This window comes from Polypterus senegalus, chromosome 5, assembly GCF_016835505.1.
Source record: "Polypterus senegalus isolate Bchr_013 chromosome 5, ASM1683550v1, whole genome shotgun sequence".
Lineage (NCBI taxonomy): Eukaryota > Metazoa > Chordata > Cladistia > Polypteriformes > Polypteridae > Polypterus > Polypterus senegalus.
Window position 1 is genome coordinate 205206448 of NC_053158.1, and position 14716 is coordinate 205221163.

At 41.2% G+C, this 14716-nt stretch overlaps 1 protein-coding gene across 1 annotated transcript in view; it reads left to right on the top strand.

The window, feature by feature from the left end:
• ranbp9 (RAN binding protein 9) overlaps positions 1-14716 on the top strand; it is a 133963-nt gene that overhangs the window by 65399 nt on the left and 53848 nt on the right. The window contains exons 4-5 of the mRNA XM_039754005.1: positions 4559-4726; positions 13511-13533. Of these exons, the coding sequence (XP_039609939.1) occupies positions 4559-4726; positions 13511-13533 (191 nt within the window). The remainder of the gene's footprint in view (positions 1-4558; positions 4727-13510; positions 13534-14716) is intronic.

Here is a 14716-nt window from a genome sequence, read left to right on the forward strand (position 1 = left end):
CTTAAATATTTCTTGTGGTCTTTAATATCCTGAAGCAGCTTCTTGTTTGTCATTTTTATGTCCTTTCTGTCTTTCCTTATATCATTTGTATCCTTCTGTATATTACTCTTTAGCTCCTTTATTTTCCACCCAAGAGTGGTAGTTATTGTGGTGCGGTAATCATTGTGGTGATTGTTAACTTCAGCTGTTCATTCTGTCTTCTCCACACACCACGGGCGGAGTAGCAAGCCTGGTTGGAGTCGGTGCCACAGCACGGAAAGTAAGGCCAGCTCAGTTCCAATGGACCTCCTGGAATCAATAAATTCTCCTGGTCCAACTCCCTATCAATTTCACTTCCACTTTTGTTCTTGGCCAGAGCCGATCCTGCAGTGTCAGGTTCCTGGAGTTCTGTTCTTTCACCCATCTGTACCAGGTCAGACTCTGGGAGCCCATACCTTAAACTTGAAGATGAACTTGATGTCTGTTTAGGCTTAGTAAGTACAGGATACCTCTGGATGATAGTTAAAAAAAAAAAAAAAGATAAAATAACTCCGCTGCTAATGGATTCCGTCTCAGAAGTCCATCTTCTGAAATGGAAGAGACCAGCTGCCCAAAACTGCAAATTTAATGTTCTCTACAAATGCATGAAATTGACTTCTGTTATTGCTTCTTCTTCTTCTTCTTCTTTCGGCTGCTCCCATTAGGGGTTGCCACAGTGGATCATCTTCTTCCATATCTTTCTGTCCTTTGCATCTTGTTCTGTTACACCCATCACCTGCATGTCCTCTCTCACCACATCCATAAACCTTCTCTTGGGCCTTCATCTTTTCCTCTTCCCTTTCAGCTCTGTCCTTAGCACCCTTCACCCAGTATACCCCTCATCTCTCCTCTGCACATGTCTAAACCAACGCAATCTCGCCTCTCTGACTTTGTCTCCAACCTGTCCCACCTGAGCGGACTCTCTAATGTCCTCATTTCTTATCCTGTCCATTCTCGTCACACCCAATGCCAATCTCAACATCTTTATCTATGCCACCTCTAGCTCCGTCTCCTGTGCCACCGTCTCCAGCCCATATAACATAGCTGGTCTCACTACCGTCATGTAGACCTTCCCTGTCACTCTTGCTGATACCCATCTGTCACAAATCGCTCCTGTCACTCTTCTCCACCCATTCCACTCTGCCTGCACTCTCCTCTTCACTTCTCTTCCACAGTCCCCATTATTCTGTACTGTTGATACCAAGTATTTAAACTCATCCACCTTCGCCAACTCTACTCCCTGCATTCTCACCATTCCACTGACCTCCCTCTCATTCACACACATGCATTCTGTCTTGGTGGTCCTACTGACCTTCATTCCTCTCCACCTCCCCAGGGTCTCCTCAACCTGCTCCCTACTATTGCTCCAGATCACAATGTCATCAGCAGACATCACAGTCCACGGGGACTCCTGTCTAATCTCATCTGTCAGCCTGTCCATCACCATTGCAAATAAGAAAGGGCACAGAGCCGATCCCTGATGTAATGCCACCTCCGTCACTCCTACCGCAGACCTCTCACTGTCACACTTCCCTTGTACATGTCCTGGACAACTCTCACATACTTCTCTGCCACTCCCGACTTCCTCATACAATACCACAGCTCCTCTCTTGTCACCTTGTCATTTGCTTTCTCCAGGTCCACAAAGACACAATGCAACTCCGTCTGGCCTCCTCTTAACTTCTCCATCAACATCCTCAGAGCAAACATCACATCTGTGGTGCTCTTTCTTGGCAGGAAACCATCCTGCTGCTCACTAATCATCACCTCACTTCTTAACTGAGCTTCCACTACTCTTTCCCATAACTTCATACTGTGGCTCATCAGTTTTATCCCCCTGTAGTTACAGTCCTGCACATCCCCTTTATTCTTAAATATCGGCACCAGTCCACTTCTATTCCATTAAACAATCTGGTTAAAAACTCCACTGCCATCTCTCCTAAACACCTCCAAGCTTCTACAGGTTTGTCAATTGGCCTAACGGCTTCTCCATTTTTCTTTCTCTTCATAGCTGTCCTTACTTCCTCCCTGCTAATCCGTTGCACTTCCTGATTCACTATCTCCGCATCATCCACCCTCTTCTCTCTCTGTCTCTTTCTCTTCATTCATCAGCCTCTCAAAGTACTCTTTCCATCTGCTCCACACACTCTCCTCGCTTGTGAGTACGTTTCCATCTTTATCCTTTATCGCCCTAACCTGCTACACATCTTTCCTAGCTTGGTCCCTCTGTTTAGCGCACCAGTTCTTTTCTACCTCCTTAGTGTCCAACCTCTTGTACAACTCATCATACTCTTTTTCTTTAGCCTTCTATTATTATTATTATTATTGCTAATACTTTTAAATATGACTCATTGCTACAAAACAATTTAATGAACAAAAATGTGATAACTGACTCTTGAATGTAGTAAATAAACAATGCTCAGTTAACTTAGTCACCGAATGCACCCGAGTGTTACGCCAGGCTAACAACATCTAACTTAATGATTAATGAGAGAGCACAGCAACGCCAGCACTGATCCCTGATGGGCCTCACTTGCACTGTACCTTCTAATTTTTTTATACCAATTTTATACCCACCCTATTATAGATCTTTGCAGTTTTAATAGTCAGTCTGTCATAAGATTTCTGAAATAGAGTTATACACTCTGCTTTTACTCGTTTTTCTTCCAGTACGTTCAAGAGTTGCTTTAGCAGGATCAGTGCTCTCCAAACCTGTGCCAATCGTCCATTGACTTGTCTTTTCTATCAATTTCCTACTGAATTTTAAAATTAGGACAAAAAAAGAAATAATTGAACAAAGGAAAAAAAAAAGTTCATATATAAGTTTGGAGAATGGAGCTTATTTAAAAACAACAGACGAGATAAGAGTCACCGACAGGTCCCAGAGGTCCACACAGCTGGCTAAACCTTGATGGCCTCTAGATTTGAGTCGAGTTAACACGTGGGTGGAGTGACATCAAGATTTTATCATAAGGCGATTGTCTTCTCATTTTTTTGATGGTTCGAGGAGACACCCCATTGATTCTTACGGCTGACATTTCCAGCATAACAAGACTGTAAAATGAGGAGAAAGTAAATTCAGGGTTCTTCCATATCTTCTTCTATAGTACGCTACTGTGGCTGTTCATTTGTCTGTCCAGGATTTTAAATCACCTAGTAGCTCGCCAACCGTTTCACCTATTGACTTGAAATTTGGTACACATATACTACGTGACGTCTACTATCGTCTTTTGGGGGTGATGATTTTTATTACTCTCTTTATTTTTATTTTATTGTAGAATCAACTCTCGGCAGTGCACAGCAGGGCGGCCGTGTGGCGCGTGTGTGTGGGTGCCGTTCTCATTCCCTACCTCCTTCGCCGTCACTTCCCCTACCTCTTCATATCATAAATCATTCTTGATGCAGACTTAAGTGCCAGCTTAAGTGAAAAATTAAGGAAAGCATACTAAGTAATTAAAACACAAAAGCTAACTTAACCAGTTTTAACACGACAAGATGCTGATGAAAGAAAAGAAGCAGCGGACCACTAGGGTGGAAAGAAGAAGAGCTGCTCAGGAAACGGCAAGCGCATCAACCTCTGAGCAAACAAATGCTAAACGTACAGAGAAAGAAAGAGGAGGAAAACAATCCACAATACTCATATAATAAGCAATCAATAATCAATAAACCTCCACTCTCCCAGACGCGTTGCCACCCTGCTGCTCAGCTCAACGTCTGGGATCTCCCATAGTCCGTGACCCGGAAGTGCTTCTAAACCCCTGTCCATGTGACTTCTAGCACTTAGATGAAAACTCTTCTTTTTCAACCCGGAAGCACGTCATTCCCTTTGTCCATGTGACTAGGACGCACTTCCGGGTGGTACGCAAAAGATTCGCTCATCCTCCCTGCAACCCCTTCTAGGGGCTCCTGTGGTATCCAGCAAGGCTGTGGATGAAAACTCCAATGTCCATAATTCCCTGCTGGCATTTGGGGCAGCTCCATGCTGCAGGGAGGGCTCCACCTGGCGGCCTGGGGGTATTGGCCAGGATGACTGGCTAGCCATAGTCCACACTGTATATTTATATTTTCTTCCTACAAGTTAAATGTAACAGGTTTTAATAACACATTTGGCCCGATTTACTTTTTTTTTTTTTATAACACACCAACTTTTCAAGCCCTTAAAAATGTCATTTGTAGTTAGTGCTGCAATGCTTACTGTATGTGTAACGCTCTGGAAAAGTTTTAAGCCACCTAAGAAAATATTTTTGAAGCAATTTCTCTGGGTAGAGTTCATGAAGATACTAAATACAGCATTAATGTTTATTTGTGTTTATTCTAATGTCATAAAGTAACAAGACTTTTTTTGTGTGTTTTTAAAATAAGCTCCTGTATACTTTGACAGGCAGTTATGCCGCAGTGCAACTGCTTCACGAATGCGTATGTCAGTTAGTTTAAGCGTTAATTCTGACAAAGTGGTATTTATTACTAACCCTTTCTGAAAGTAATCTTTGTCTGCTGAAATACTGAACTGACAGCTCCCCCCTTTTTTTTTCTGTTAAAGGCTGGGACAAACATTCCTACGGCTATCATGGAGATGACGGTCATTCCTTTTGCTCTTCAGGCACCGGGCAGCCCTACGGCCCAACATTTACAACTGGTGATGTTATCGGCTGCTGTGTGAACCTCATTAATAACACGTGTTTTTATACGAAGAATGGCCATAGCTTAGGTAATGAAACCTTTTGCTGTATATTTGTGTGTGTGTGTGTGTAAACAAGTCCATAATTATGTAACGGATAGTTATTTAATAAATCATAATAGAAATAGAACAGCATACATGGCATGTGAAACAGTTGCTCTTGTCTGCTGTGGAAGTCAACCCCGACACAGACAGGCACAGAGACTGAAGTCAAAGCACACACACTTTTATTTCTTTTCTTTGTTGCCTTAACAGCACACTGCGCACAAATCACCCCAAGTATTGCTCAGTCCCTTCATCCTTTCTTTTCCCACTCTCTTTCTTGATTTCTCTCTCTCTCTCTTCTTCTACCACCTAAACCCCTCTCCACCAGCTTTGCCCTCCTCCTTCCGACTCTGGCTCCTTCACCGGAGTTTTATACTGCACCCCGACGTGCTCCAGGTGCTCTCCGGTTATCCGGCAGCACTTCCGGGTGTGGCGGAAGTGCTGCAAGGGCACCCGAAAGTACTCCAGGTGCACCCAGATCCTCTTCTGGCAGCACTTGCACAACTGTCCATGTGCCCCCTGGCGGTGGCCACGGCCCCCAGCAGGGTTAAGCTTTCGAAGCTTCAAGCCTGTGGCCCCGATGCAATCCCCTCTTGTGTTCCGGGGGAGGTTTTGCCCCGAATATGTCCTCTCCCCCAGCCCTTTCATCACAGGTGCATCCCAGCCGGGCAAAGTCCCCGGCCGTCTGCCACACTGTTCTGTTTTCCCCCCTTACATGCATACAGTTTTTACATTCATTTGTCATTTGTTTTATCTGACAGTCTATAGGCCGCTCTTAATACGGCCTTGGAGTTAACCTGCAAGACCTGACCAGACTAACCAGGATAAAATAAATGTGTTTTTAGCATTACCACTAATTGATTGAGGAAACATTTAATACCCAAGGCCCCGTCTCCTCTGTTCTCTTGTGTTCTGTGGATGTGTCTGCAATTTTAAGTGTTCGAGTTTTATAAAAGCATGAATTGTCCATCATCTGAAAATGAAAGAGTTAAAAGAATTGTAAACAAGCTGTACATCGAAGACCAGAAGGAAGGTTGCGGCACAAAGGATGAACATTTTAAAAATCTTTTGCCAGACCTGCAGTTTTAATAACCTTCTCATCAGTAAGAATGACTTTTATGTTTGTCAGTAAAGTTGCATGCTGGGATTAATGGATGAACATCTCCAGTGTATTATTAACGACATAGTTCAACATGGCACTCCCCATTTATTTTACTTTCTTCACCTCATATATGCTGGCAAAATGGTTCAGGTAACCCCAGCGGCTGCTTCAGTGCTGATTTTTCTGGCTTTACTGAAATTTTTGAATCATCCTTATTGTCACAAAGATGTGTCACAGGCATCATTAAGGTTTGGGACAGCCACCCGTATATTCAATCAATCTATCAATCAATCAATATTTATTTATATAGCACATATTCATACAAAAAAATGTAGCTCAAAGTGCCTTACAAAATGAATAGAAAAATAGAAGACACAATAAAAAATAAACATAAGTCAACATTAATTAACATAGAATAAGTAAGGTCCGATGGCCAGGGTGGACAGAAAAAACAAAAAAAAAACCTCCAAAAGCTGGGGAAAAAAAATAAAATCTGTAGGGGTTCCAGACCACGAGACCCCCCCAGTCCCCTCTGGGCATTCTACCTAACATAAATCAAACAGTCCTCTTTGTATTTAGGGTTTTCATGGAAGGACCTGATGATGATGGTCACGTAGACTTCTGGCTTTCAGTCCATCAGTGTAGGTCATCATGATGCTTTGAGTAGGTGTTGGTGGCGCAGGCCGCCACAAAGAAGCCGGAAAAAGTAACAGAAGAGAGAGTAGGGGTCAGTACGGATTTTAGAGCCACTATGAATAGTTATTGTGATGAATTGAACATACAGAGTATCAGGATTAAGTTAAAGTGAAGTTATGAGAAGGCCATGTTAAAGTATTGTATATTGTTTCCAGGCTGTAAAATTGAACGGAGATGTTCACAGGTTTGAGTCCAAAATAGCACTGATAGTATGGAGGTAAGATGGCGGCTTTAAAGGCCAGTAAAGGACATGATGTCATTGGGGGCGTTGGAACCAGAAGTGACATCTTCAGGACCGGAAGTGACATCATTGCCACCGGAACCCTGCAGGATATCCTGTGAATGGTCTGCAAGAGATTGAGAGAGGCAGTCAGCGCACCCCGTGGTCTGGTGTGGAATTACTATCATTTAGGCCCTTGAGCTGTCCCCCAATCGCTCGTGTGTGACATTATATTCTTTTGTCTTTGAGCTTTTTGGGCCTCATTTTAGGTTCAGACATATCCAGTCTACTCATCCCATGTTTCCACATCATTAGTCTCCCCCTTCATCCAATCAGTCCCTGGTCACCTTGCCTTTTTTCAGCATCAGCAGACTTGCTGTGTCCACATCATTGACCATTAGTGGTCTTTTGTGATGCCAGCAATATGAGGGGGACCCAAAAATAACGAGAATTGTTTTTCTGGAGGCTGGAGGGGCATTAGTTCCGCCGTTTGCCGGCTAGGTGCGTGTGCCAGACTGCCCTCTGCATCATTTGGCCAAGCGGCATCCTTGGGGGGGAAAAAGGTCTGTAAGATCCGTGTCATTTTTGTTCCCTGTTACCGTCTTTGTCGATTTTGTGATGGCAGACTTGAATGAATAACGTGTTTGAATCAAGTTCTGTTTCCGTTTGGGGAAAACAGCAGCAGACGCTGTCACAATGCTTCAAGAGGCTTTCGAAGAAGAAGAAGAAGCTTTGAGCCAGGTAAGGGTTTGTACCTTAAAGTGCTCAAAAGTCATTATGGAGAAAACGACTCGAATTGCGGCGATCAGGCGAGTGGCTTCTGCATCATGACAATGCAGCATTTGAGTGTGTGGCAGTTTCTTACGAAAAACGGGATGACTTCGGTTTCCTACTCCCACAACAGACCTTTGCACCCTGCAATTTTTTTCTTATTCCCAAGAATGAAGAGGAACCTTAAAGGAAAGCATTTTCAGGTTGTAGAGGAGGTCAAGAAGCAAGCAACGGAGGTACGGAAGGCTATCACTTTGCATGAGTTTCCAGAACAGTTTTGAATAATGGAAAAAGTGGTGGGACTAGTGTGTTGTGTCCCAGGAAGAGTATTTTGAGGGCGATTAAATTTTGGAAGTAATATACAATTTAAAAATCGTTATTTTTGGGTCCCCTCTCGTATACTCCTTGTCCTGTCTTGGAATGCTGGGAAGCGTGAGGACATGACCCAGTGGTGAGCCAGCTTACTCCTACAATACATTGTTGGCGCTTCTTCAGTGCACCCACGTCATATGCATTGAGCAACTCTGTGATCAAACAAACAACACGTTATATGGACAATGGGAAAGTTCAAGTTCAAATTTCATGCCATGTGGACATCCTACAATAACATTGTTACTTGCACATCTCCCACAAATTAGTGATATTAGTTCAGTACAAACCCCAGAAAATGAACGCAACGTCCCAAGCCAGGCCTACGCAGAAGGTTGATTTGCGGCCAAACCACCTCCAGACCTGGACCATGCAATTAGTACTGAAAATGAGCTTCTTGTAATCCCCGTACACACACACACACACATAACATAAGCTGAGTTGATGAATGTTACAGATGTCTGAATATTCTCAGATGGCTCTGCACCTCTGGTGGCTATTGATAAGACGGAGCAGAGGAGTCAATGGAGAACTATGGGAATTGTCTGCCGCTTAACATCAGCAAAACCAAAGAACTGCTTTTGAGTTTTAACCACACCAAGGATCTGCTGTGTCCGCTCACTATTCAGGAAGTGTACAGGTGGTGCACAGTACTTGGGGGTCCACATCAATGACACGTCTCATAACACAGATATAGAAAGGGCAGAGCAGGCTCTTTGTCTTAGGAGACTGCATTCCTTTAATGTGGGAAGTGACATCCCTCCCATCTCCTATGACTCTGTGATGGCCGGTGTGGTGTGTTCTGCTGATTAACTTCACTTCAAGAGAGGCCCACCGAATCAACAAGATGCAGAGAAGTACAGCCAGGCTGATTCCAGGGCTTCAGGGGGTGAGTTACGTGGAGACATTAAAAGAGTTGAGCCGTTTCAGTTTAAACAAAAGAAGGTTAAGAGGAGAGCTGATTCAAGTGTTTAAAGTAATGAAGGGAATTAGTCCAGCGGTTTGAGACGGTGACTTTACATGAAAAACAACACATCAAGGACACAGAAACCTGCTAAGGGTAAATTTCACACAAACATTGGGAGGTTTTTCTTCAGGCAGAGAACCGCAGACACTTGGAATAAGCAACTTAAGTAGTTTGGTAAACAGGAGGACTTTATGGACTTTAAAAACTCAACTTGATGTTGTTTTGGAGGAATTCAGTCGATAAGACTGGTTGAGCTTTGCTTGGTTGAATGGCCTCTTATCGTCCAGATTGTTGTAATGTTCAGAAGGCCAATTAAAAGGGCAGGCTCAGTTATGAAACCCCTGGAGGTATCGGGAGGGGCGGAGAATGAAAATAAAACTGAGGGTCATTATGAACAATACCAGCATGACCTCTCTCTGTGACACAACAACCCGGAGGACTTTCAGCCAGCGAATCATTCAGCAGAAATGTGTCAAGAAACACTCTGGTTTACGTCTGCATAGCGCCGCACTGAGATTACCAAGTGAGAAGTCTTCTTCTTTCTTTTTCATTTTCTTCCATTTTTGTCATTCTGGTGTGTGGTCAGATCAATGTGTGTATGTTTATTTATCTATTCATATATTGATTTATTTAAAGAATTGCTGTAAAAAGCCCCATTCCACTGTAGAGGACTGTTTCATTTATGTTAGGTCGAATGCCCAGAGGGGACTGGGTGGTCTAATGGTCTGGAATCCCTACAGATTTTATTTTTTTCTCTCTTTTTTTTTTTTTTTCCTTGTCCACCCTGGCCATCGGACCATACTCTTATTCTATGTTAATTAATGTTGACTTATTTTAATTTCTTATTTTGTCTTTTATTTTTCTTTTCTTCAGTATGTAAAGCACTTTGAGCTACTGTTTGTATGAAAATGTGCTATAGAAATAAATGTTGTTATTGTAGAGCCAAATGTCTGTCTCTCTATTTATCATATAACATCTATCTATCTATCTGTCTGTCTGTCTGTCTGATTGATAGCACCTTTCACACTATCTATCATATAGCGCCTTTCACACTATCTATCGTATAGTGCCTTTCACATCTATCTATCTATCTATCTATCTATCTATCTATCTATCTATCTATCTATCTATCATATAGTGCCTTTCATATCTATCTATCTATCTATCTATGCCTATCACATCTATCTATCTATCTATCTATCTATCTGTCTATATATCTATCTATCTATCTATCGTATAGCACCTTTCACATCTATCTATCTATTGTATAGTGCCTTTCATCTATCTATCTATCTATCTATTATCTATATATCATATAGTGCCTTTCACATCTATCTATCTATCTATCTATCTAGCGCCTTTCACACTATCTGTCTATTGTATAGTGCCTTTCACATCTATCTATCATATTTTATCGGTCTGTCCCTGTATATTGACAATTTTGATATTGGACTGAAAAAAGAGCATATTACTACAAATGAACAGTACTGGTAAAGTTAATAACACTAAAATGCAAAATAAAATCAATTTTTGACCATAGCAGCTAAAAAGAACAAAAATTAAAAATTGAATAGATTTTAAAAATAACTTAAATGTTATTTGGAGGAATTAAGTGACTAGTGAGCTTTGTTGGGCTGAATGGTGTGGCCTTGTCTAATGTTTTTAATGTTCTAATATAATAACACTAGTTCAAGCGAAATCAATAACTATTTAAATTGTTAAAAAAAACACATTAAAATAATTTTTAAACAATCTACAGGGGGTCAAGGTGGTGGGAGAATAGAAATCTGTGTTTGTGTGATATGCAGTTAGGAACAACACAGATGTAATTTGAAATGTTGGTTTATTTTTAAGTTGTGTGCAGAATGGGAAGTGCTGTCATTTCCACGAGTTGCATGTGAAACTCTTCTTCATGTCGTAGCTCACATATTAAATGTGCTGAGCGTAGAGCCATAGGCTGGCTGTTCGGTTTATTTTTGGATGTTTAAACAGATTTGACTCCAGTGCCTGCTTACAGCTTGTTCATTAAGTCAGGGTCCTGCCCGACTAACTCACTTACCTGTGCACTTAATCCAAAATATTTCCCTGTGCCTCTGGGAAGGTTTGTTAAAGCAGGTGTAGATTCAGTGTAATGACCACATTATCATAAATAAGCAGTTTTTCCATCATATTGTCAGTAGTAATTGTCTGTCCGCTGTCCAGGCATGCCACATATAATCTGTTGAAAAATATTTTGCTTCTTTATGTGAAGCTCAGCTTCCCTCCGCCTGATTTTGCTATAAATGGCACCATCATGATAACCATCATTGCTATCGCGGGGATACAACAGCATTAATTGCTGTACAATTAAAACTGAAATAATTACTCAATAAGTAATACTTGTGTAAATTACATAAATCACTAGGTGACTAATGTTCACTAATTTGAGGTATAATATTGATAACTAAATATTGTTTATGCCTTGTAGAGATTCAGATCCCAATGTAATTTTATAGGCAAGCATTCCCTAGTTAGAGCAGTTCCAAGCCAAGACTTCTCATTTCATTTTCGTTCTTCATCTACGAGACACAAGCAGTGAAATAGCACTGCCATTAAAACTTCTTTTATTTCATCTTCTGCAATCCTGATGGATTCACCTTTTAGGTGGCATGATTGGCATTTAATGACACGGCAATGGAATTTGCAGTATTGCATGTCACTAAAGAGCAGACCTTAACTGATCAATTAGGTAGACTTCTGGAAACCATGGGACCCTAAACAGCTGCTTATGCCCCTCATTACCTTTCATTAAATACAGCCTATTGATAATAGGAGCAGTGAAGGCAGCTCCCAGTATGAGTGGCTTTTGAGCATGATCAGCCACCTGGGATGGCTCTTGTTCAGAAAGCGGATGCCAAAAAGCCAAAGTAAACACCAGGGTTAACTTTAAGATTAGGCCCCCTTACGCAGCTTTAAGATTAGGCACCTCATCTACATTTTAAGATTAGGGACCCTGGTGTACCTGGCCTTACCCCCACAAACCATAAGTTCAGGATTTGTAGCAGGGGTAAGCCAGTCTAAGTGAAGACCCCCTGGGGCACTACCTTCTTCATTAATATACTTAAGGCTAAGCTCATTGGCCTGATAATTAGTGGCTCCTTCTTCACAGACTTGGTTATCATCTTCCTACATTTAAACCTGGGATTTTCCTTCCACAACCCAAATATCTGTGGGTGAGTTTATTTGGTAATTCCAAAAATCACCCCATCTTGTGCCCTGCGATGGCTCCTTCCTGCCTCATATCTGCCAGCTTTGTCTCCCCACAACTCTAAATTGGACTTGGTAGGTTTGAGAATGTCACACTTTGTTATTCTATGATTCGATACGGTTAATCAGACATAATTAACACATGGCTGGTTTCATTATATTTTCATTTAATCTAATTGAAAGTGATGGAGGAATTCTAATATGGTCATCAACAAAGTGACAGCTGGCTGTAGGGACCATCTCAGGAGCTAATCTGACACACTAGCATCTCACAGGCATTTCTCTTCACATTGTAGTTTAAACATCGCTTCAGTTTTTGACTTTCTCGTATATGAAGGATAGGGAAAGTATTGTAATCGTCCAAAAATTCGACCTCAAGATTTTGATGAATCTCAGTGTTTTAGACCTCCCTGAGTCCCATTTACTTTCTTGTAGGGAAAGAATTGTAATCGTTCAAAAATTCAGTTTTGAGGTTTTGATGAATCTTGACATTTTAGATCCCGTGATTCAGAAAATACAATTTTTGGAATTGTGTGTGTGTGTGTGTGTGTGAACACGATTACTTGATTACACTTTCACTTGGGTCAACCAAATTTTGCATACAAGTATTAGGTACAAAATGTAGATTTCTATCAACTTTTGGGCTCTTTCCACTAACTGGATTCCGATTTATTCCACGTCTATAATAATTGTTCAATAAATATTTGATTTGATGTTGATAGTTCCTTAATGGACGTAATAATAATAAAAATATAATCATTGTCTTATGGTTTACTCCTCAAATATTAATCCCCATATCTGAGTATACGCAAAAGTCTCAAGGAGACCACTCCAGATTTTTCTATTTGTGCCCTTTCAAGGGTGGGCACAATATAAAAAATACAATTACATGCAAAATAGACAATTTCAGTGGTCCTACCTGGAGCATATACCTCATATTAGTAGTACAGTAAGCATTAAAGCCCAAATCTGAAGGCCAATTTAGTGATGGTGATGAAGCCGAGACGTTCATTCATTGCCGCTTTTCTGCAGCATCATTATGGCCTCTCTTTCAACATCAGCTTGCTGCATTCTGGTGGTGGCGCTGAACTGCTGTCTCATACCTCAGTGCCGTGTCATGTGTGTTCTGCAATGAGCACCGAACAGGCCGATCATCTTGACAGGCCTTCGTGCACTCAGTTGTCATTGTCAGATCCTGGCTTTAATAGAAATCATTTGTTCCACATGGGGAATGCCTGAAATATTCTTTGCAACTCTGAAGAATCTTTTTCTTATTTACTAAGAATATACTTACCGAGATGTATACAGGATGGCTCAGTCTGATATTTAATACATTATTTTTTGGATGGAATGTAATGATGATTTTTCTCTCTCTCTCCCTCTCTCTCTCTGTTTTAGGTATCGCTTTCACAGATTTACCGGTAAGCACTTCTTTATGTCCCTCTGATTGTTAGTGAGAGTGTGGAGATGAGTGTGTTTTCAGGATTCACTTCGTCTTCTAGCACCCTGTTGGTCACGGACAAGTGGAGGCCGTCATGGGCCCCTTGGACTCTTCTCAGGCCCAGCAAGTGCCCATTTCATAAAGTGAGCACCGCAGTGGTGATGCCCGCTACTTGCATGACGTGGCAAAAGAACAAGACTCCCATTTTAATACGAAGACACAGGGATAAATCCCACATTGGTATTTTTAATGTACAGCTTTGTGTCTTTGAGTTCAGCCTTATTATGTTTCTGTATATGTTTACTTGTCTTGAAATTTTTTTGTTTTAATTTAACTAATTAACATTTCATTGCTAATAGTGAACAGCGTGACGAGTTTATAACTGCAAGAGTTTAAAGAAAGAAACAAATTCAGTCAATTTCATTCATCCATCCATTATCCAACCTGTTATATCCTAACTACAGGATCACGGGGGTCTGCTGAAGCCAATCCCAGCAGGCACAAGGCAGGAACAGACCCCGGGCAGGGCGCCAGCCCACCACAGGGCACACACACCCACACACCAAGCACACACTAGGGAGAATTTAGAACCTAACCTGCATGTCTTTGGACTGTGGGGGGGAACCCACACAGACACTGGGAGAACATGCAGACTCAACGCAGGGAGGACCCGGGAAGTGAACCTGAGTGTCCTTACTACCACTGCGCCACTGTGCTGCCCCAGTCAATTTCAATAAATAGTAATTTATACTTAAGTCCTCTACTAACATAGTGTTTTTATTTAACACACAGCTAGAGTTAACGCAGCTCACACATTGGCTGTAAGTGAAGGAAGGCTGCGATTATTCAAGTCAGATTTAAAAAGTTAGATGAAGAACTCAGCAGTTTAACGTGTTGGAGATTTTACTTGTGAGAGTCAAAAATACGATTAATAAAAAATAGCTGAGTGGACTTAATGCATGGCTTAAATCTTGATGTAAGGTAACATAAAGTAAGTAGGACAGGGTTAGTGTTTATTGATAGATATATAAAATTTTATAGTCATACATACATACATACATACATACATACATATATATATATATATATATATATATATATATATATATATATATATATATATATATATATATATATATATATATATATATATATACTGCTCA